Raw genomic sequence first — 24,733 nt, forward strand, 5'->3', positions numbered from 1 at the left:
CCTGCTACTCTTCTCTAGTTTTGCAAGGCAAACTGTAGCCAGTAATAGCATTTTCTGATTACTGGAGGAATTGGCTGTTCTGGGCCTTGTACTAAACATGAAACTGAGTTATATATGCTGCACAGTTAGAAACTTTCTAAACATGCATGGTTTCTCCAGTGAATTTTGTGTGAAGTAATTATTATTTTCAGGGTTGCTTTGTGTTTAAGAAGAAACAGGGGAAGAGAAGGAAACGACTGAAGACTGCTTCAACAGATGAATATCTTTACTCTGATCTGTGGTATGTGTCGTATAAGGAGATGTGGAAGAAGATTGAAAATAATTTGAAGGTAGTGTGCCATTAAACTTTTTTAAAGATTGCTATCATTTATTTTGTTTGTCAAGTTTGCTGTCCTATGGTATCTCTTGATTTAGTAGTTCTTAACGTTTGTTTTGAATGTCTACCTTATATTCACTTTCAAACCTGGATTTTAATCAAACTATAGAAGCAACAATTTAAATAATTGAGAAATGGCTGTATTATTATGCACATTTGGAGTTAGATGCTGATGGTTCTTAGCAGCGATACTGTAAATAGGGTTAGAAAAGTAACAGTCACAAAACTGAGTGAGTGGAAAAATCGACGAGATAATGAGTGATGTTGAATCATATGTTGGGGTCTGACAAAGTACAGCTGTTTCTTCTATTATGAGGGAGAAATGTGCATAATTAGATATTTATTCATTTGATGTGTCCAGGTCCTGAAAATAATTTCAGTACTGCTGGAGCATAAATAACATACTCACGAAGATTTACATACAAAAAATCTACTACAGAGGAAATTCAGTATAGATTTTACACAAAAGTAACATAAATTTGTGAACACACATTATAGAGATGTTCCTATTCAGATGCTGTACTCGTACTCGTTAGTAGCAAGGAGCACAACACCACACAGCAGCATTTAAATTAAGTTTGCCATGGAAGTACGGTGCTACAACTGGTAGGTTCCTGGTGTGGGCAGCAATAGCAGAGAAAAGGACAGTTAGTGTGAAGTTGTCTGTAATGAACTGATATGTGGTGAAACCAAACTATAGTCCCATTGGACAACTATGCTAGCTGTACGTGTCTACTGAAATATTGCATTTTTCTCAATATCATATACATATGAGTAATGACTAAAATGCCCCCATGCAAATTGTGCCATTTCAAAATATTTCATTTCATTAAAAGGCACCGACAGTTTTACGTAGCCACAGTTGGGACGCCTTGCGGCACCACTGCGTGCTTGGCGCCAGTGTGTGCCGCACACATGGCACACGGGTGTGGTTTAACTTCACAGGAGCAGTAGCCTGTTCTGCTTATTGCCGCTCACAAGTGAACACTTCCGTCAGCAGGACTGCCCATATGATGCAATGCGTGTGCCCTCTGTGTCAGGTTTCTGAACTACTCCACTGTTCTTCCCGTACCGACTCAGCTGCCTCCATCATGACATGTGCTGGTGAGGATACAAAACATACATATGTAATTTTGATAATTTTGATTCTATAAAGATCAGCTAAGTGTCAATTAACTTGTTCAATTGTTATGATCATATTGGGGTATCTGGAATTATTGTCTGACTATTATGAGTTGTAGTACCTCGTTTCTGTTATTGTGTCATATCAGTCACTTTTCCTGTTCAGCTGCACAGTCTGCCATTAAGGCTATATAAGCATCCAGGAAGCCTCTATCAATTGTTGTCTCCCACTCCAGCACTCAGTAATGGCAGTCACAGCTGTTTATCTTCCGTATAGTGGCCGAGAAGCTACCTACCTGGAGTGCAGTCATAGAATGACAGCCAAGGCAACGTGTTTATAAATATAGCTGCCGGCAGTTGAGCAGCAAACAATACCTGAAAAGTTCATGTGATGGTATAATGATAGGCTTTTTGAAAAACTTCATACTTAATTTCTTACTTATGGGGTTACTACTGTTAGAGTACTCATGGGGTTACTAGTGTTAGAGTAAGAAAAGTAACAGTATAGTGATTTTAGACAATAATTCATCCTTAATCGTCAAAAGGAGGGGGGGGGGGAGGAGGAGGAGGAGGAGGAGGAAGATCCACTGGAAAACTCATACACAAATGGAACAGCTGTGTGTTTTGCATGGAGCTTGCTATTACATTTAACATATAAGTTGTGTAAACAGAATCCTCTGTTGTGTGCATTGCTGATTTTGTCCGCAGCTCGTGGTCTTGCGGTAGCATTCTCGCTTCCTGCGCACGGGGTCCCGGGTTCGATTCCCGGCGGGGCCAGGGATTTTCTCTACCTCGTGATGACTGGGTGTTGTGTGTTCTCCATCATCATTGACTCGCAAGTCGTCGAAGTGGCGTCAACTAAAAAGGACTTGCGATACGGCGGCCGAACTTCCCCGCATGGGGCCTCCCGGCCAACAATGCCATACGATCATTTCATTTAGTTTCATTGCTGATTTTGAAGGTAATCATTTGATTGTCATGCCAAGAAAGGCTTGAGTAGTTTTGTCAACGTCAAGTCTCTGGCGTAGCATTGTGATCCATTGTACACTGCTATTTTTAACAGTTCTGCAAAGTGTGGGAGTGAAGAGGACTTTGCAAAGTCGGATAAGACTTGACACAAAATTTTAGATCTGACAGGAGGCCAAAGCCTTGAGTACATTTGCATAGCCGTGTTGTCAGCCTTCAAACTCAGTTGCAATATGCTGATTTATGGTGCAAATACAACAAATTGTTTATGTTCAGGCACTGTCTGTTTATGGATAATTGTTGTTGTAGAGATTGTCTTTAAAGTTTTGTCAGTGTGACTGGTAAGACCATTGTTGTGGGAATCTAAAAGATATGGGGACTGTAATATAAGTATGATGTGGTGCTGTGCATTCAGTTTATGAAGAAATTCCCAAGTTGAATGTAAAAGACAGCATGTGTCAAATGTTGCTTCACAATATGGTTGCAGACCAGACTGTGAATACTGTCAGTTTACATCTTGTACTGCCCACTGAAAATGACTAGGGTAGTTGTCAAAATATTTTGGAAAAGGAAATCCATTAACTAATTGATTGCATGAAAAAATTCAATCTAGACAGAGCAGCTGGAGATGGCGTAATGTGTCGGTGAGGTGTGCCTGCTTGTGTGTGTGTGTTTTTCTTTTCTTTTCTGAAGCAGGCTTTGGCCATGAGCTCAGTGGGTAAAGTCTTTTGTTATGCCTGCCTCCAACTCAGCATGTCATCTTTACAGTGAGTAGCAGTCTGTCCTTTTCATAATTATTTATATTCCAACCTAGACTTTAATGGTTTGATTCTGTTATTTGCATAGGTATGTTAGCAGGGACAAAACATCGGCTTCATTACACATCATTTCCTCCCAGTAGTCTCGTGTACTACCCCTTTTCTTCTATTTTACAAGAAGATAGACAAAGGTTAATTTAAAGCATAGTTATCATTCTCCATCCTGTTTTATACTGAATATCAATATTGTTTCAGGAACTAAGAGACAAGAGCTTCAAGAAAGTGCTGGAAGATGTAATAAATTATGCATCAAACTGCTATAATGGGCCAGAAGTAAAATTTCAAGAAAATGTTGTTCCTATTGCTGGATTATTAACTGGTGTGTACATATAATACGTAAACTATATGTTGTTGTGGTCTTCAGTCCTGAGACTGGTTTGATGCAGCTCTCCATGCTACTCTATCCTGTGCAAGCTTCTTCATCTCCCAGTACCTACTGCAACCTACATCCTTCTGAATCTGCTTAGTGTATTCATCTCTTGGTCTCCCTCTACGATTTTTACCCTCCACGCTGCCCTCCAATGCTAAATTTGTGATCCCTTGATGCCTCAAAACATGTCCTACCAACCGATCCCTTCTTCTAGTCAAGTTGTGCCACAAACTTCTCTTCTCCCCAATCCTATTCAATACCTCCTCATTAGTTACGTGATCTACCCACCTTATCTTCAGCATTCTTCTGTAGCATCACATTTCGAAAGCTTCTATTCTCTTCTTGTCCATACTAGTTATCGTCCATGTTTCACTTCCATACATGGCTACACTCCATACAAATATGTTCAGAAACGACTTCCTGACACTTAAATCTATACTCGATGTTAACAAGTTTCTCTTCTTCAGAAACGCTTTCCTTGCCATTGCCAGTCTACATTTTATATCCTCTCTACTTCGACCATCATCAGTTATTTTACTCCCTAAATAGCAAAACTCCTTTACTACTTTAAGTGTCTCATTTCCTAATCTAATCCCCTCAGCATCACCCGATTTAATTCGACTACATTCCATTATCCTCGTTTTGCTTTTGTTGATGTTCATCTTATACCCTCCTTTCAAGACACTGTCCATTCCGTTCAACTGCTCTTCCAAGTCCTTTGCTGTCTCTGACAGAATTACAATGTCATCGGCGAACCTCTAAGTTTTTACTTCTTCTCCATGAATTTTAATACCTACTCCGAATTTTTCTTTTGTTTCCTTTACTGCTTGCTCAATATACAGATTGAATAACATCGGGGAGAGGCTACAACCCTGTCTCACTCCCTTCCCAACCACTGCTTCCCTTTCATGTCCCTCAACTCTTACAACTGCTATCTGGTTTCTGTACAAATTGTAAATAGCCTTTCGCTCCCTGTATTTTACCCCTGCCACCTTTAGAATGTGAAAGAGAGTATTCCAGTTAACGTTGTCAAAAGCTTTCTCTAAGTCTACAAATGCTAGAAACGTAGGTTTGCCTTTTCTTAATCTTTCTTCTAAGATAAGTCGTAAGGTTAGTATTGCCTCACGTGTTCCAACATTTCTACGGAATCCAAACTGATCTTCCCTGAGGTCCGCTTCTACCAGTTTTTCCATTCGTCTGTAAAGAATTCGCGTTAGTATTTTGCAGCCGTGACTTATTAAACTGATAGTTCAGTAATTTTCACATCTGTCAACACCTGCTTTCTTTGGGATTGGAATTATTATATTCTTCTTGAAGTCTGAGGGTATTTCGCCTGTCTCATACATCTTGTTCACCAGATGGTAGAGTTTTGTCAGGACTGGCTCTCCCAAGGCCGTCAGTAGTTCTAATGGAATGTTGTCTACTCCCGGGGCCTTGTTTCGACTCAGGTCTTTCAGTGCTCTGTCAAACTCTTCACGCAGTATCTTATCTCCCATTCCATCTTCATCTACACCCTCTTCCATTTCCATAATATTGTCCTCAAGTACATCGCCCTTGTATAAACCCTCTATTTACTCCTTCCAACTTTCTGCCTTCCCTTCTTTGCTTAGAACTGGGTTGCCATCTGAGCTCTTGATATTCATACAAGTGGTTCTCTTCTCTCCAAAGGTCTCTTTAATTTTCCTGTAGGCAGTATCTATCTTACCCCTAGCGAGACAAACCTCTACATCCTTACATTTGTCCTCTAGCCATCCCTGCTTAGCCATTTTGCACTTCCTGTCGATCTCATTTTTGAGACGTTTGTATTCCTTTTTGCCTGCTTCATTTACTGCATTTTTATATTTTCTCCTTTCATCAATTAAATTCAATATTTCTTCTGTTACCCAAGGATTTCTATTAGCCCTTGTCTTTTTACCTACTTGATCATCTGCTGCTTTCACTACTTCATCCCTCAGAGCTACCCATTCTTCTTCTACTGTATTTCTTTCCCCCATTCCTGTCAATTGTTCCCTTATGCTCTCCCTGAAACTCTCTACAACCTCTCGTTCTTTCGTAAACTATATAATTTTGTATTTTTATTTCTTTCTTTCCTATTGTCTTCTTCTCTCCTCTCCCCTTTTGCTGCCTCCATCCACCTCAACCACACTCTGAGCACACGGTCCCAATGCTGCATTTAGCAGTAGCAGCCCACCATCCTGTCCCCGCCAACACTACAGCATCTTCCCCCAGCCACCTTACCAGCTCTCCCCTTCACCCCTATATGCTGGAGTGAAGGGGGCGGGGAGGAGGTGGTGAGGTCGCGTGCATGCAGTCTCTGACCAATAGCTTAATAGCTCAAAATATCTAACAATTTTCTTTCAATGCGCCTGTCTGTCGCTTAAGGTCTCCTTTATGCAGTGAGTAGTAGACTAGCCATTTCGTATTATTATTCCATCCCTGATGTTCAGTTATTGTACTTTTTTATTTCTGGTATCCTGTTCACCTTTTTTCCTTCCTTTGTACTAAATCCAGGCTCACACTATTTTAACATAATTATGTTGCAATTTTTCGAAACCTATGTACAATTTGTAAAGTTATTAAGCTGTATTAAAAACTGCAATGATTTTAGTACTTATACAGTATTGGTTTGTAATGATTGTTATCAGTGGTTCACTACTGGAGAGAGGGAGGGGGGGGGGGATTGGAGGTAGAGAGAGAGAGAGAGAGAGAGAGAGAGAGAGAGAGAGAGAGGGAGAGAGAGTAGATGGGAGGTGGTGGTGGGGTGGAGTTTTAGAGTCAGGGTGTAGGGAGCAGCACAGATTAATAGTACTTGAATACTAATGCAAGTTCATGTAGCAAATGAACTTGATTCATAAATCCTAAGAGTGAAGTAAGTATTATGTAGGCAGCAGTGAGTTTATCCTGTAAGTATTCAGAATTTGGATAGTGTGTAAGTTAATAAAGTATGCAAGGTGTCTTATAATTACATGTTAATAGCTGTGAAAATCTTATATTAATAAATAGAAAGCAAAACCTATTTGGACACAAACTGAATTTGATAATCAGTTTAAATATTGTATGATCTTCTAGGAGATACATTTTTATGCCCTACTCAGCAGAATGAAGAATGGGCAGAGTTCTCTGTATGTCTTTTACCATATGACTGTTTTCAACAATATGCCATCCAAAACCTTATTTGTTTCCATTATGGTTTTTCTCAGATTGAAGGAATTAGTTGAGAATGTGTAAAGACTGTTGTTTTCAGCTGCTGTCATTGGTAACTTCTTTAATTATGAAAAGAAGATACAGTGTGCAGATAGTCTTTTCTTCTCACTAACTACATGTAAAGGAAAGTAAGAGTGGAAAGAATAAATTTTTTATCTTAAATGTACACATTGTCCGAGTGTGACTTGTACTTGCTGCCAGCAGATGCACCTGACTTAAATGTGCCCTAATGTGATCTCCCCCCCCCCCTCCCCCCTTCTTTTCATCTCCCACCCAATTCCTCTCTCTAACTTTTTATGCATTATGATATTTTAAACCTTCTTTTGTTGGTTCTGTTAATGTTCTACAATATTCTTTCCCCCCCCCCCACCCGCCTCATTTCCCACCCTTTCTATTTCTGTCATGATATGACCTTAGTTTTATTTAACTTGTTCTTGAAAATTTCTACAATATTGATTTCAGTTTGTATTGTAGCAGAATGAAGTTCGTTCCAACTGTTCACTTGTCAGTGCATCACTCTGTGCAAATTTAATGTACTACATTGAAGAAAATGTGTACAAAAATTTATTGAATACATCTTGTGTGTGCATTTCACAAACGTGTGTTGAACCAAAAAGATTTTGTTGTAGCGGCTAAGTCTCAGAGTTTTGGGTAGCAATCTTGCGACACGATTTGAAACACTGCAGCTTCTCTTACTATTCTCGGTAGCGTGAGTGGATCATTTTGTAAACTGAACACTTCTTCTTGAAAATCAGTTCTAACACTTAAAACACTAATTTTAATTGGATTGTTAAAGGAAATTATGTCTGGCTGTAGAGACTTAAAATCTGTAGCGTGGCCATGAAACCACTGCAGATTGGATGTAAATCTTGAAGAATTTCCTTCCTTATATTCCTGTTTGTTTGCAGCAGCTCAAGAAATGACACTCGTCCATACACAAAGAATAATGTTGACAGTTTGCAGTTAAATTATTTAATTTCCTTTTTTTACTGTTCTCACATCAAGAATTTGACTTGTTGCAGTGCTACGTGACATAGCTGTGGTTTCAAAACATCCAGCAGCATCATCGTCATTAAATGCTTTGGCCATTTCAGTTGCTCATTCTTTCACAAGTACACCATCACAGAAGCATTTCCGAGCTTTTGCTAATTTTAAGCATATCACATATAATGCAGTTAAACTGTTTGTTAATGCTTGATTTTAACTTATACACTAAAGCATATCGTTTGTCAAATGAGTTTGTTGCTTCAGCAAGTGTAATTTTGAGCAAGATTATTAACTTTGTTTTAAATTAAGTATTTTTTACATATTAAACATTCACGTTTTTCATAAGAATTCTGTAAGAAAAAGTCCTTAAGCTGCCACTCCTCAATGAAAACATGTTTTTCAGTATTTTTTCTTTTCGACTTTTTTAAGAATCGCACTAGAAAAATAGCCACTGTAATAACCAGAATCAAAACCAGAATAACAACCACTGTACTAACCAAAATGATAGTGACAATTGTGCAATAATGAGGAGAGTAATTCTGAATATTGAGAGCACGTGGGCTAGGAAAACGACGACGCCTCTTTGCTGTGACAGCAAGTAAAGGTGTGAGAGCCTACACTTTAAGGAAATGATCGAAGAGATACTGTCGCCCATCCCCCCCCCCCCCTTTCTCCCTCACCCTTCTGCTCGATTGCTGCTAAATGAGCGAACAGTAGGCTGTGGTGAGGCTGCTACTATACCGCATGTGTGGAGTCCGCGGGGGAGTGCTCACTGGAGAGAAACACGTCACAAGCAACACTCTGCCAGGCTAAATTGCACTGCAGGCACATATTTTTCAGTTCATCTTTTGTGGACTATTAAGGGGGCCTGTACTCCATTGCATTAATCTAAAATCACATTGTTCTTTTCATGATTCTATCCCTCTTCCTCAGTTTTATCCCAGCCACCATCCCTCCCTCCCTCCCTCCCAAGCCACCACCACTACCTCATATGCTATATGCAGCTTTCTTTGCCTGTACCTGGGTGGGCTCTCTTGGGCTCCTTTTCTGTTTGGTTCCTTTGTTGCCTTGACCTGTGAGCTGTCATCTTACTTTCACTCAACCCCTTCCTTGCCCCACTCTCGCATATTCCTCCCACCCTATCCATGTAACACATCCTCTCCCATCTCTGTGGTTATAGTGCTGGGATAATTATACTGTTCTCCCACCCCTTCTCCCCCCTGTATTGCCCTCCATGTTTCTTTTACATGTGTTACCACAGAATTGTGTCTCGTTGCTCTGCTTATACCAGGATGTCAGAACTCCATTCGGAAATACAGTTCACATAAATGGCAGTTGTTGACATTATCAAAAGCAAACACACACAGCCAACATGTTTTTGAAACACACACTGTAAAAGCGAAGGATTTAGTTGAAATGTACTCAAAAATAAAAGATCAGACATTCTGGTTTACACGGGACAATGGAGTAAGATTCCAAGGTGTTACATATATGATAATAAGATCACAGAAAATCACGGTTGATGATGCTTTCTAAATAAAAGGAAGTGAAACACACTTATAAAAAAGCAAATGGTCTTTTATTTAGTTGCATAGACAGACATATGTCCACTGTGATGATGATGATGATGATGATGATGATGATTATGATAAAGAAGCAACTAAAGAACAGCAGAAAACATGAAAATGATGATGTTCCACAATTGTCTTACGTTCAGCAATTTTTGATGTTACAGGCAATGAATAAGTTTTACTATGTAAAACTTTCTGTTTGTCATATAATATGTTGAAGAGAGGTGAGAAGTAGGTGAACATGCACAATGGTAGAATTGTTTTAATATAGCTCAATTTCCATTTAGTCTGTTACAGTTTACCACTGTATGTGACTGCAGTTTCACAATTGCCCATGTAATACAACCTCCCTTCAAAAAGTGGCACTGTATCTCTGGGTAGACTGTTTGAATCCTGGTGGCTGAAAATACCTTCAGCACCTCAGTTTGTCTAACAAGGGAAGCTGTGGTGTGCACTATGGCACCAACAGAAATTTTTACTATAAATCTTTATACTGATTGCCTAATTTACTTGTATGTGTAGCTGAGGTATTAAGCTGTAGACACACACAAACAAAGTTTTACTTACATTTGGACAAGATCCTTCGGCACCGACAGACAAATACGACACACCCAGCTGCATTGTCCTGCCACTGTGGCCAAGTGGGGCCCAGTTAGGCAGCAATGCAGGGACAATGAAACTGAGACTTGTTCGTACATGATTTTGTGAACTTGCAGAAGTCTGTGAGTGAGAATACTTAATTCAAAATCTTTGGATGCTCTGTGAAGCCTATTTCCATTTAAGGGGTTATTGGAATAAGTATTACTTCCATTATTGGACTTACGGGAACTGTTCCATTTCACCTATGTTCATTACACAGTGCCAAATTCACGGTACTGTGAGCAGTGTCGTATTATCGGGTTACAGTCATTTACTTTATTCATTGGAAAAGGCCATCTGTCCCACTTGGTGGACGTCCACTTGCTGTATTGACATGCAAATTCCAGCCTTTGTTGGCAATAAACAGCTGTCAGCATGGGTGCATGAACCAGTCACCTGCTGCAGAGGCCGTAAAGCAGCAACATTTGCTGAATAGTTGTTGAGGAGACACTAATGGGAGCCCCCTTGGTTGCTCAGCAGTTGCACATCTATTCACCCATTCACATCTCTGCAGCCACTGTTCTGCACTGTCATCTATAGCCACGGTGCATCAGAGCTGCCTCGGCACCAATTGTGGATAGTGCCATTTCGCCATGCACAGTATACTTTAACCACAGCAACATGCAAACAGTTTGCCGATGTCCACACTTGGGCTGAAAGCTAGTGATCCTGCCCTTTTGGACCTCACACGAATAGCTGTTTCCATGGTATGACAATGACTACACTGTTTCCTGCACATCCCCGGCGTGCTTTACATACCCTCCACTGCTAGTGCTTCCATCTGCCATCTGCGAGTGGTTATTTGCATATTGATGTTGAACATAGGCAGTGGTCACTTTAATGTGACTCGACCTTGTAGCTTCTCATACACTGTACACGTAATGATGCTCACCAAGGAAGTCCACACGGCTCAACCATTCCACCTTGCCTGCAATTTCTGTAGATACCAAACAGCATATTTACTGTGTTATGCATTATTGGACCAAGCCCTGTTCCTGTAAACTGTCTAATGTGAGCACATTCTGTTGGGAAACACACAATCTATTGGGGAAAAATCACCATTGTCATTGTAGGAACAGTTGCCATGAAATATTGGTAAAGACTTAAGAGATGCTTTTCCTATGTTTGATTTTCAATTTTGCATCAACAAATTTATAAGCCACAATACATTATCGCAAAGGAACTTATTCTCTGGTCAGACTTGTGTGGGGGCCAAAATCATAATATAAAAATAGTGCTTTTACTCAAAACAGTGATGGAAGATGACCTCACATTAGAAAAGATTACTTCGCACTGTGTTATCCCAGGACACAGCTGTTTGCTCAATGACAGTGATTTCAGAGACATAGTGTGTGCACTGAAGCTACAACAATGGCTTTACACTCTTGATTATATTACAAATGTCATGAAAGTAAGATGTAAAAAGAATGGTTTGGTTGTCCTAACAGTCAGAAAGAGAGAATTTTGTTGGAACACAAATGCTGGAAAAACAAATAACAAATTGTAAACCTGGCATAGAAAAACACAATATAAATTGGCTGAAAACTAGAAAAATTGAAACAAGAAAGGACAAACCTCCAAGCATTTTTATGAAGAGAGACTTTGACAAAGAGACTGCAGTTGAAATAAGCATTCAGAAAAGTGGGGGGGGGGGGGGGGGGGGAGGATCTTCCACCCACCCATCGAAATTGGATGAACACATAATTCAGCTGTTGGCAGGGGGAAACTTATTTCTAAAGAAAAACTTGAAACCTGAAGTCCATTATGCCACTGGTGTTTTGAAAGTGATACTAATGTGGAAGATGACATGATGGACAAGTTGACTTCAAAATAGAATGCGAGTAATGGTTACTAATTTTACTGTTTTTAGACACTAGGCCTTGTTGAAATGTAGAATTAGTAACACTTATTCCATTTTGAATGTAAGGAATGCTATCTTTGACTTTTGTGAAAGTTCTATAACATGTCTTTGCAATTGTTTTGTGTTTTTTAACAGTCATTAAGACACACATCCTTGCTACAGTAAAATATAGTTTTGTTACCTTTAGAAAGTTTTTCAACAACATTTAACTTACAAAACATAATTTACTATTTATTTAAGCTTTGTTTCCAATGAAGTGTCCTCATTAAGTTGTTTCAGACTATGAGAGGCATGTGGTTAACTAATGCCGTATCATTATAATAAACGTAATACACTGTTCAGTTACACATAAAGAGACCAAGGGACGATTGTTGATGCATAACAAAATCTCACTAGCAGCAATTAAGCATAAGTAGGCTAACAACCATTTTTGTTATTTATCCTATTGTTTAGAATGTAATTTTGTTGAGGTTGCACTACTAAGTGAAACAAAAATAACCCTTCTTCGGTACAAGAAATTGGGAAAATTCAACAACAAATACAATTTTAAGGGAATGGAAACTTTGGTATCTATTATCTCATTAATGACATTTTGGTTCTTGGTCTAGTGATACATAACACTGTTCATATGTAATACCAAGGTCATCTTACACCAGATTTGTGCATCATGTTTCTCAGGCATGTAAACTGACAGACTGGCAACACAAACTTTCTCTCAAAAGCTCTCAGCTGACGAAAATGATGCCTTTCAAAAAGTTGTGTGTGGCTGTGAACCCAAGCCATGAGAAGTTATAAACATAATCTTGCATAATACTGTGTATTAACACACATTTTATGATGATTTGATTTTTATATCTCCATTGTGTGTTAGTTAATCTAACCTCTTTCTTCCATCGTGCAACAACCAACCATTGTATTTCTTGTTAGACTGTCATATTAGCATAATCCACACTACCACTCTTTGCTTGACACCACACTAATGGACCTCAAACATGACACTCACAGTACTACTACAAAATGAATTTACTCACTAATTTATACTGAATATGTGTGTTTTAATTTGCCCAATACACAGATTTGTGAACAGTTTTCAATGAATGGCACCCACGGTGCAGATAACGACTCCTTACTGTGAATTCTGTTTCCATCCTGTGTTAGTATCGGGGATGCAACACTGTTTCCAAGGTCTTGCGCTACAGATTTTTGTGACTGGTGATTGGACTATGCTCTTATAGGAGGAATGCCTAGTGGGGTAGACACAGGACTCACATTTGTGAGAACTGCAATTGAAATCCTCCTCAAACAATCCAAATTTAGGTACACTCTGGTTTTCCTAAATTGCTGAAGCAAGTGGTGGGTTGGTGCTTTTGGAATTGTGTGCCCAATTTCCTTTCCCCATCCTCTTCTATTTGGAGTTTGCGACTTCATCAGAAATGGAACACTATACCCGATCTTCCTCCCATCCTCACTTATGACATTATATTTATGTTTTTTGTTTCACATTCCACATTTAAACTTTCAGAAAAAGTGTTAGTTATTTCCATGTTTTACATTTTGTTTCTTCTTCCAGGTATCAATGTACCGGACCATACTGCCCTGTTTGATTCTTTAAAAGTTCAGCTCAATAAACAAGTCACACCTCACATAGCTGTCTTACGTTCGTGGGAATGTAGAAATGTGCGAGTAACTGTGGAAAGAATGGTTTCTCAGTTCCTGTGTCCGAAGGTTGAGACTTCAACATATACTTCCGTAGTTTAGTAACAATTCTGCATTTAAGACTAAATGTCTATTGAAGTCCTCATAATTTGAAATGTGTTTTTGAATTTAACAAGGCATGTGTAATTTTAAAAAGTAATTAATAAGTTTGTAAAGTTGGGGCTCATGGGACATATTGCTCCAATTAAGTCAGTGCTTTTGTTCTTATGTTGTGGTTGTTGTTCCCAAAATTTGGCTTATTCAATATTAAAATGCATTTAAGACAGTGTGTAATTTGTAAAAAAAAAGTAGATTTATAGAGTGGCAGTGTCTACATTAACTGAGCTACATTCTACAGGCTGAACAAACTGAAACTGGCCTGGGAAATGTTTAGGATGATTCATTCCTGTTAACTAATGTAACAGAAGATGCTGGAAGTGGCTACCACTGATGTCTATGCATTACAGTGTTTTATTTGTCAAACTGTGAGACACATTTAGCAGCTTCACCTGAAGAACAGTTGCAGTAGTGTTTTGAATATTCTGCTCTAGCTCTTCTAGTGTACGAGTATTATTTTGAATACACCTGACCCTTCAATTTGCCCCACAGGTAAAAATGACAAGGAGAGAGATCAGGTGATTGGGGTGGCAAGTAGATTGCATTGCCTCAGCTGATTATCCTCACCTAACCAAACAAGTGCAATTGTGGCAAGGTTGTCGAGGCAGTGCTTGTGCTGTTGCTGTGTCTTGCTGAAGATATCTATACAGTTGTTTTGTGTGTTGATCCTCTTGTGGGTTAAACAATTCCTGGACGTATTGGTTAATGTTAACAGTTTGATGAATGAATTGTTTTATGATGCAGACATCAGATGATGTGCACCAAACTCTGATCTTGAGATTATGCAGTGGCTCTTCAGTATACTGATGGAGGTTTTATGATGCATAATGGTGCATTTTCTGTGAGTTAACATATGCTGGAAAGCTGAACCAGGCTTCATCTGAAGAAATAAAATGAGGATCCAAAAGTCCTCATTCCACTCCACTCTGGAACTACCGGCAGAACTCGACACATGAAACTTTTTGTGTGATCATAGTAACCCACACACAACAGTAAATTTGTACAGATACAAATGCACAGCGTTTTCAATAATGTTTCCGCACAACTCAATTCCCTTTCACACCGATAAACGGTGTCGAGATATCGTTGGATTTCGGTCAGTGCTTTCCTTCATTTGAGCAGTTTTTTCTGGTGTCGAACTCTCTTCGGAGAGTTACATATCAGTCTTAAACCCTTGTGTACAGACACACACAGTTCTGCACAAGACGTGCTTCATGTAACACTTGGCGCCAAGCAGGTGCTCTTTTATTGCAAATGCAATTTTGTGTTACATTCAACTGCTCACCAAATGTGTCTGTTCCTCTCGCGCACTTGTAAATAATGACGCAGCAAAGTACTTGAGACAGATCATGCCAGAAATGCTCGTGTACAGACATGATGACATTACAGTTTGCAGCATTTTCTGTGAGACAGCTCTCCCATCCGTTAATGAGGGTCAATTTTGCTTTGATCTTATAAGTATTTTCTGGACCCTGCTCCTTTTTCCCATGCCATATTTAGAGAACGCCCTCGATCCTGTAAGAAATGCCGACTGTCTTCCGAGGCCCGTGACCAGAGTGCTGGGGGTGTGACCCTGTAATGGCAACCAGCTGGTGTTTACATTTGCACTTCTTCCAACAGGGGCTGGTGTACACAGGTTCCCCTCTCTCCCCTCAGTCCTTCGGCACCTCGTCAGTTGGCCAGGGCCGCTCACCAGAGCAAACGGCAGTCACGTGCTCCAGTTCAGCGTATCGCCTACAATCGCTCTCTGTTGGCCCCCTCCCATTACTTGTTGGGATCTTCCTTTGTGTGGTACAAGAAACCGTGCCAGGGTACTGGTAACATAACTGCCTTGGCATCCTGCGTATGGAGGGAATGGTTAAGGATATCTGTACTTTGTAGAGGATGTCATTGTTGTATTGTAGTGATTACACACATCATCATCGTTATGTTACAATGATGCCGACATCAGTTATCAGTATGATCGGTTGTCATCCTGTGGGATGCCAGCTTCTTGGTCACATTGTGTGTTGGGTTTAAAAGATAATATTAACATACCCTACTTGATGGAGGATCCAAAAGAGAAAAAATTCATCATGTGATCAAGCTGACACTGCTGAGCATTAATGTGAAACTTCAGAATATGAGTCAAAAAGTACCCCTAGTAGAGGATGACAATTGGCTGTTGTGGCTTGGGAAGTATGGTGACAGCTTAAAATGACACACTCTCATTTCACACAAAAGGAATACACTGTGTCAAACATAATTTATTTCTAACTTTTTCTGCCTACATTTTTTCCTACTCCCTGTTATCTGTTAAGATTTTCTGTTTTGGTTTTGCTGACACTGTCAAGAAGCCAACTGCAACTGGCTTCTTACCATTTCTTTCCACCTCATACTTAAGATGTGCTGTGAATATTGGATTTTTTGTGGTGAAATTTATTTCTTATTTCACTGTATATCAGGTGGGTTTCTTTGTCCCATACAGTACAGGTCTTTTCGCAACAATCCAGTACTTCGACAGGGTATTAAAAGGAGTGAATAGTTTCAATGTGGAAAGAGACAGATTGCTACTTACTGTAAAGAAGACATATCAAGTTGCAGACAGTAACAATTAAAAGACTTACATAAAGCTTTCGATCACAGCCTTGGACAATAAAAGAGAGGCGCGCACACACACCATTCACACCTACAAGCCAGCACATATCACGCACACATGACCGCCAACTCCAGCATCTTGAGCTGAAATGCCATTCTGGCCCGAGATGCTGGAGTTTCCAGTCATGTGCATGAGTTGTGCTTGCTTTTAGATGTGAATGGTGTATGCATCTCTTTTACAGACCAAGGCTGTGACCGAAAGCTTTACGTGTCTTCTAATCGTGCCTGTCTGTAACTTGACATGTCTTCTTTACAGTAAGCAGCCATCTCTCTCTTCCTACATTGTTTATATTCCTATGTGGAGTTTCCATGGAGTGAATATTTCCTAATTCACTTACCATTCTTAGTGTATTATGTTACAATATTTATTTCCTAAATTCATGAGCAATCAGTTAGTGTAGCATAGAGAGAATATTTATCAAATGTTTTGTACCATGGAAAAACTTTGACATACACTGAAATTATTTTATTTCAGGATCATGAAGAGAATGAGGATGATAATGATCAGCTGACTGATGAAGATAGTGATAATGAAAAATCACGCTCAGCTAAGAAAGTGAAGAAGGCACTGTGTAACTTTCCTGTGCTTGTTGAGTGGTACAGAACTGTGAAAGAAGAAAATTACTTTTCCGTCAGATCTCCAGCAAAGAGGAACAAGAGCAAGAGAGATAACAATGAGTACACTAAACCTTTGGTTGTTATAATTCCAAACTTTGAGAATTTCAGTCAGCGTGTGTTGAAAGACTTTATACTTATTTCTAGGTTTGTTGAAGTATGTAAATATGTAAAATAAGGATTTTAGCATTATTGTGTCCATTTAAATTATTAAGAAAATAGAGAAAATGAAATTTTGGTTAGTTCTACACTGCCCAGGCACATTAATGTGACCACCTGTTAAAAGCCTGAATAACCACTTTCTGCAGCACAGATTGCTGCTAGACATGCATGAATAATGTCAGTGAGGGTCTAGAAGGTAGCGACAGGGATATGGAGCTGCGACGACTCCTGAGCCGTAGCAATCTGTGCTAGGTTTCTCTGTCATGGACAGCCCAGTCGAGATGGTTCCACAGATTCTTGGTTCGGTTTAAATCTGAGGAGTTGGGTGGCCAGGAGAGTACTGTAAACTCAACCTGAAGCTCATCAAACCACCCAAGTACACTGAGAACTGCGTGACACCTTGCATTATCTTACTGGTAGGTGCCGTCATGCCGAGTAAAAACAAACTGCATGTAGGGAGTGGACACAATCTCCAAGGATAGGTATGACACCTGTTCAAAAAATTCCAGAACTTTTTCCACAAAATTTTTCTGCTTACTTTCTACTTATTGTGCACGGTATCCTACGAAATACTCTCCTCCACAATTGATAAGCTTCTCTCAAAGCCATGTCTGGTTCTGGAAGCAGTCTTGGTACGCCTCTTTCTGGGCCGTGCGAAGTGCCATCTGCAAATTCTCTTTTGTCTCATCTGTTGTCACAAATCTTCACCCTTTCAAGGGGGTTTTCAGCTTCGGAAATTAAAAAAAAGTGTGCAGGGGCCAGGTCTGGCGAATATCGGAAATGAGGCAGCACAGCAATTTCATTTTTTGTGCGATAGTCGTGCACTGACAGGTATGAATGTGCAGGAGCATTATCGAGATGCTAGAGCCATGAATTGTTTCACCACAATTCAGGCTGTTTCCTTCTCACATTTTCTCGCAGGCGTCGTAACTCGTCCAGATAGTACCATTGATTTACAGTATGTCCCTGTAACATGAATGCACGATGAACTAATCCTTCAAAGTCAAAGAAAACTATTTGCATGGCTTTGACATTTGATCTGACCTCATGAGCTTTTTTTGGTCTTGGAGAACCTTTCCTGAACCGTTGTGAAGATTGAAACTTGGTCTCAACATCATAAATGTAACCCATATCTCTTCACTGTTAACATTCTCTTAAGTAATACCTCATTGTCATTTGTGCAATCCAAAAGCTCTTCACAGATTGCGAGGTGAAGTCTTTCTGGTCCTGACTCGTGAGCCGTGGGAGGAACTTTGATGGCAACAAGATTCATTCGAAGCTACTGTGTCAGGATTTCGTGACATGATCCAAGTGAAGTGTTGCATTCTTCTACAATCTGTTGAACAGTCAGTCTTTGATTGGCACACACAGTTTCATTGAAATTCGTGACACGAGCATCGTCAGTGGACGTCAAAGGGAGTCCTGAACGAGCGTCATCTTTAACTTCTGTCCAGCCATTTTTAAACTATGTGAACTAGTCGTAACATCAAGTGCGGCTTAAGCCCTCATCACCTTAGGCTTCCTGCATCATTTGGTGTGCCTCTGTAAATGTTTTTCCTGCGTTTACTGCAAAATGTATTACAGATGCGTTTCCCCTATAACTCTGCCATCTTGAAATTCACAAACTGTGCGACACAACATTCTACTAAACACAACACTGAACAGTAACTAACAGACATACAGCAATGAAACTTCCGGCAGTTAAACGTTGAACACATGCATGTGCAGGGATGCCAACCGCATTTCGATCCAACACACCATTGGTGTGAAATTTCGAACATTCTGGGGTTTTGTGAACAGACCTCGTACATACTTGTGTAGATCGATTATACCTTCCAGAATAATGAGATTACCCAGGAAATGCCCTCCAGCCTGGACACTTCCGACAATTGTTGCAAGGTGTATGCTTTCAGAGCTTTCATGCTGCACACACCAATGGCCATCTGACTGATGGAGCATAAAAAGTGATTCATATGATAAAGCCACCTGTCACCACTCAGTGGATGTCCAGTTGCAGCATTGGCATGCATATTCCAGCCTTCATCATCAATGAACAGTAATCAGCATGGGTGCATCTACCATGCACGTGATGTGTTGGCCCGTATACAGCAAAGTTCACTGAGCAGTTGTCGAGGAGACTTCATCTGGGCAGTCAGTTGCCCATCTATTTGCATGTACACATCTCTGCAGCCATTGTTCACCACTGTCATCTACGGCCCATGGTGCACCACATTAGCCTCAACACCAGTTTTGGACAGTGCCATTTTGCGACACACAGTGTACTTTAAACATGGTGGCACACAAATACCTTAAAAAACTGTCATTTTGGAAATTTTTCCACTCTTGGCCAAAAAGCCAATGATCGTGCCTTCAGGACGTCATACAAATCACTCTGTTTCCGCATTACGACAGTGACTGCACTGATACCCGTATCCCCCTAACATGATATTATACTGTCCACCACTAGTGCTGCCACATGCTGCCTATGAGTGCTTATTGCATATTGGCATCAAATGTAGGCAGTGGACTAACTAATGTTACGGACTGTTTGTATTGCAAATACAAATATGTGCATGGCATACACGACAATAAATGTGGTAGTATAACAATGAAAACTATCATTGTTTTTTACAGAATAATTTAATTGGGTAGATAAAAAACATACTCACCAAGTGGAGGCGCAACAAACATAAAAGGAGGTCGCAATTAGGCAAGCTTTCGGAGACAGTTTTATGCTACTTCAGGCAGAAGGGTTGAAGGGGAAGGAAGGGGGCTGAGGCAAAAGGACTGGAGAGGTCTAGGAAAAGGGGTAGATATCAGGAAAGTCACCCAGAACCGTGTGTCGGGGAAGACTTACAGCATGGGATGAGAAAGAAAGACTGATTGTTGGGACTGCATCGGATGAGATTTGAAAACTTGAGAGCCTAAAGGTGGCAGACAGGGTAATATGCAGGACAGAGATTACTGCTTAAACATCATCCATGAGTTAATTAGAGTGAAAAGCTAAGTGTGTTGTACGTAACATATGTGGACAGTGAAAAATAGACAGGTAAGACAATGAAAGATGTAGAAAACTAAAACAGAGTGAAGAAAAGAGTAGTTACAGTTCTGTCTCAGCATTTGCTGGGATGGAAGAAATTAACATAAATTAAGGCGAGGTGGGTGGCGAGAAGGAAGGACATATTGTATTGCTGGTTTCCACCTGCAGAGTTCTGAGAAACTAGTGTCTGGGAGAAGAATCCAGATATTGCACGTGGTGAAACTGGTGCCAAGCTCGTGATTGTCATGTTGTAGAGCATGCTCTGCAACAGGATATTTGCATGTTGCCAATATACACCCTCTACTTATGCCAATTCATCCTAATTGATAATTTGGTTGTAGTCATGCTGATGTAAAGGGCCGAACACTGTTTACATAACAGCTGGTATATGACACGTGTTTGTTCCACAGGTGGCTCTCCCTTAAGTGGTATATGTTTTGCCACTTGCAGTGCTAATATAGGTGGTGGCACGAGGGTTCTTAGGGCAAGTCTTGCCGCAGGGTCGGTCGCAGGGGTAAGAGCTGTAGGTCAGGGAGCTGAGTGCAGGAGGAGCATAGGGTCTGACAAGAATATTACAGAGACTGGGAGGGTGACAGAAAGCTATTCTAAGTGTGGTGGGCAAAATTTCACACGGGGTATGATTTTAGGAAGTCATGGCCCTGTTGAAGTAGCTGATTAATACATTCCAGACCAGGGTAATACTGAGTCACCAGTGGTGTGCTCTGCAGTTGTTTTTTGGAGGCATCACCAGTACAAGGATTGGATGTGATGGCTGGGGAAATTTGCTTTTGAACTAGGCTGATGGGGTAATTACATGCAGTGAAGCTGAGGTGAGAATGGTGGTGTATTGCTGTAAAGAGTCTGCATACGAACAAATAAGTTTGCCTCGAATGCTTAGGATGTATGGGAGGTAATGCTTGACATGGAAACGATGGCATCTGTGAAAATGTAAGTACTGTTTGGTAGTAGGTTTAATGTGAACAGTGAGGATGAGATCAATTTCCGGGAATAGTGGCATGGGATTTGGAATAGGACCATTTGAAATTTAATTGGGAGAAGTTATTCAGAGATTCCAGGAATTTTAACAGGTCAGCCTCACCATTAGTCCATATGGTAAAAATGTCGTCAATGTATCTAGATGAAACCAGGGGCTGAAGACCTGGATTCCAGGAAAGCCCCCTCTCCTAGCGATCCATGAAAAGGTTGGCTTAGGAAGGAGCCATCCTGGTTACCATGGCCATACCCCTGATCTGTTTGTATGTCTGTTCCTCAAAGGTGAAGTGGTTGTTGGTAAGTATAAAGTTGATTAAAGTGGCCTGGAAGGATGTCATAGGTTGAGTGTTTGGTGGGTACTGACTGAGGAAATGTTCAGCAGCAGATAGACCATGTGCATGGGGGATGTTGGTATAGATGGAGCTGGCATCACTGGTGGCAAGCAAGGGGTGTGGTGTGAGTGGGACAGGTGCAGAGTTATGAATTTGCACGAAACAATTTACAGTTCATTGCACTGCATGGCCTTCTCCCGATTGTCTTTCACGAATTTATTCTCAAATTTGACAGATATTTTCTTTCCCACCCTCCAGTTATCTTGTTTACACGTAATTAGTTCACATTTTTGTGCATTTGTTTTTCGGCAAACCACTTTGATCCACTTTTATTGTCATCTCTTATGTCACTTTAATTGCCAAGGTAAGTAGTTTACATTTTATGCTATGACTTTCACTTTCTGTTTATCCAGTTCTTAAAATTTTGTTTGTTTTCACGACTTTCCCAATCAATTTTTTCCCCTCTTTTTCTGCAATTTTTTTTTTAATCATATATGACGCCCACTCATTACCTCTTATTAACAAGTTTCATACAAATTTGTCTGATTTTTCCAATTTTTTTTCCTTGCTTCTGTTTTTCTGCCTTTTACACCCTCTGCTTATTTTTATTTATTTATTTATTTATTTATTTTTTGCAATTCCCATGATTTCTAACTCTCCAAATTGTCCTCTCTTGCCATGATGAATCCCATGTCATATTACATCTGTTCTTTTCGAAAACATGCTTTTGCACTATCAAAAAAACTAAGGTCCCACATTCTGTTTCTTGAAACCTGCTTGTCCCTTGGTGTTACTTCAAAAATCATAACATTGGAAATACCTGTTTCGGGTAACATTGAAAGTTCCTGTTTCTGCATGTAATCCTACTCTACACCAGACCCTTTTACAGTTTCAAATACAGCAGTCTCTTGTTCTTACCTGGCTAATCTGTGACCTGTATGCCTCATCAGCCAATTTCCACACGACCAGACTTATGTCCTACAAAATCCTGCAGTTATCTGCCCCTCATGTTTCCTTGGGTGGTGTCATGTGCCAAGCCAACTTCAAACTGCAATAACATGCCAGACTTCATCTCAGAAAGTTATCTCACCTTCTTCTAAACTACCTGAACAGTGGTGTTTCCCCTTCTGTCCCTCTGCAGCTGCCTAAACAGCCACACCATCAACTACCACTGCTCTCCTACAAACTGAGCTTGGCCAACCCTCTTAACATCCCACAGCCTTCATCACTGCCTCTCAGACCAAGAATAACCCATAATCACAAGAACCAGTCACAGTAGTACAGTGTCCTTAACCTCTCATCTAAAGCACTTGCCCCTTCTGAATTATCTATATTATCTAAGGATCTCACTTTCAGCCCTAAACCTGCATTTAATCATGCTGCTTTGGTGAAGGACCTACTTTCCTTCACGTGTGATATCAATTGGAAATATCACTTTGCAACCCAATCCCAAAACTGTTCCAACAGTAAACCTGATATTGAACCCTGCCTTGAACAGTTCAGACCACAATCCTGACTTGTTCTATCACAACTACCTAAAACTCGTCCCTTACAAGCCTTCCAAGAATTCCTCACATCTGGCATTGCTTTACAACCCTTCCTCAGTTCCATACAACATGACCATAACCTGTCCTCTGCAGAACTCCAGACTCTTATGTTCCCTAAAAGCTGATGACTCTATAATTATCCTCCCAGCAGACAAAGAATCTACCACTGTATTACTTGACCAAAAGGAGTATGTTAGTGAAGGCCTACATCAGCTGTCTGACACCTCTACCTAGAGTATCTGCAATAAAGATCCCATCCCAGTGATTCAAACTGACCTGCAGTTCCCCCTTAAAACCTCAGGCCCCTCACTTCTATCAAGAGTTCTCGCCCTGCCCAGACCATGCACCCCCACCTATTACCTTCTTCCTAAGATCCAAAAAACCCAATAATCCTCATTGCCCTATAGTTTCTGGCTTCAAAGCACCCCCCGAATTTATATCTGCTTTAGTTAATCAACACCTGCAACCCATAGTAGAAAGACTCCCCTCCTATACCAAAGATACCAACTGTTTCCTAGATTTTCTGAAATCCATGCATGTCCCACTCCCAACTCACATCTTGCTTGTCACCATTGATGCCACTTCCCTCTATACCAACATCCCCCACGTACATGGTCTGTCTGCTGCTGAACATTTCCTCAGTCATTTCCCATCTCATTCCAAACCTATGACATCCTTCCTACTCACATTAATCAACTTAATACTTACCAACAACTACTTCATCTTTGAAGGGCAGATTTACATGGGAACCAGGATGGCCCCTTCCTAAACCAACCTTTTCATGGGTCATTTGGAGGGGGCTTTCTTTGGATCCATAAGTCTTCAGCCCCTGGTTTCATTTAGATACATTGATGACATTTTTACTGTGTGGACTCATGGTGAGGCTGACCTGTTAAAATTCCTGGAATCTCTGAATACCTTCACCCAATAAAACTTCACATGGTCCAATTCTGAATTCCATGCCACTTCCCGTGATATTGATCTCGTCCCCACTGAAGACCAGCTACACAATTTTGTCCACATTAAACCTACCAACAAACAACAGTACTTATATTTTGCCAATTGCCATTCTTTCCTGACAAACATTCCCTCCCATACAGCCTTCGCATCTGAGGCAAACATATTTTTTCGGATCCGGACTCGTTACAGCAGTACACCACCATTCTCACGTCAGCCTTCACCCACCAGCTTAGTTCAAAAGCAAATTTCCCCGGCCATCCCATCCATTCCTGGTACTGCTGATCCGTCCAAGAAACAAGTTCGGAGCACACCACTGGTGACTCAGTATTATACTGGTCTGGAATGTATTAATCTTCTACTTTGACAGTCACGATTTCCTGAAATCATGCCCTGAAATGAGTTCCATTCTGTCTGAAATTTTGCCCACCACATCTACACTAGTTTTTTTGTCACCCTCCCAATCTCCGCAATGTTCTTCTCAGACCCTCTGCTCCTTCTGCACTCAACTCCCTACCCTATGGCTCCTACCCCTGTGACCGTCCACACTGCAAGACTTGCCCTATGCACTCTCCTGCCATCACCTATAGCAGCCCTGAAACTGGCAGAACGTATATTATCGAAGGGAGAGCCACCTGTGAAACAAGACGTGTCCTGTACTAGCTGTTATGTAAACATGTTCAGCCCTTTACATCGGCGTGACTACCACCAAATTATCAATTAA

General features: G+C 40.5%; 1 protein-coding gene across 2 annotated transcripts in view; it reads left to right on the forward strand.

Moving 5' to 3' along the window:
* The window catches only part of LOC126203028 (origin recognition complex subunit 3), a 122,875-nt gene that overhangs the window by 12,801 nt on the left and 85,341 nt on the right, over positions 1 to 24,733 (forward strand). For both annotated transcript variants that reach the window (XM_049937266.1, XM_049937267.1), the window contains exons 2-5: positions 192 to 329; positions 3,478 to 3,601; positions 13,485 to 13,639; positions 16,839 to 17,125. In XM_049937266.1, the coding sequence (XP_049793223.1) occupies positions 192 to 329; positions 3,478 to 3,601; positions 13,485 to 13,639; positions 16,839 to 17,125 (704 nt within the window). The remainder of the gene's footprint in view (positions 1 to 191; positions 330 to 3,477; positions 3,602 to 13,484; positions 13,640 to 16,838; positions 17,126 to 24,733) is intronic.

The sequence above is a fragment of the Schistocerca nitens genome, chromosome 9 (genome assembly GCF_023898315.1).
Source record: "Schistocerca nitens isolate TAMUIC-IGC-003100 chromosome 9, iqSchNite1.1, whole genome shotgun sequence".
NCBI classification, from domain to species: Eukaryota; Metazoa; Arthropoda; class Insecta; order Orthoptera; family Acrididae; genus Schistocerca; species Schistocerca nitens.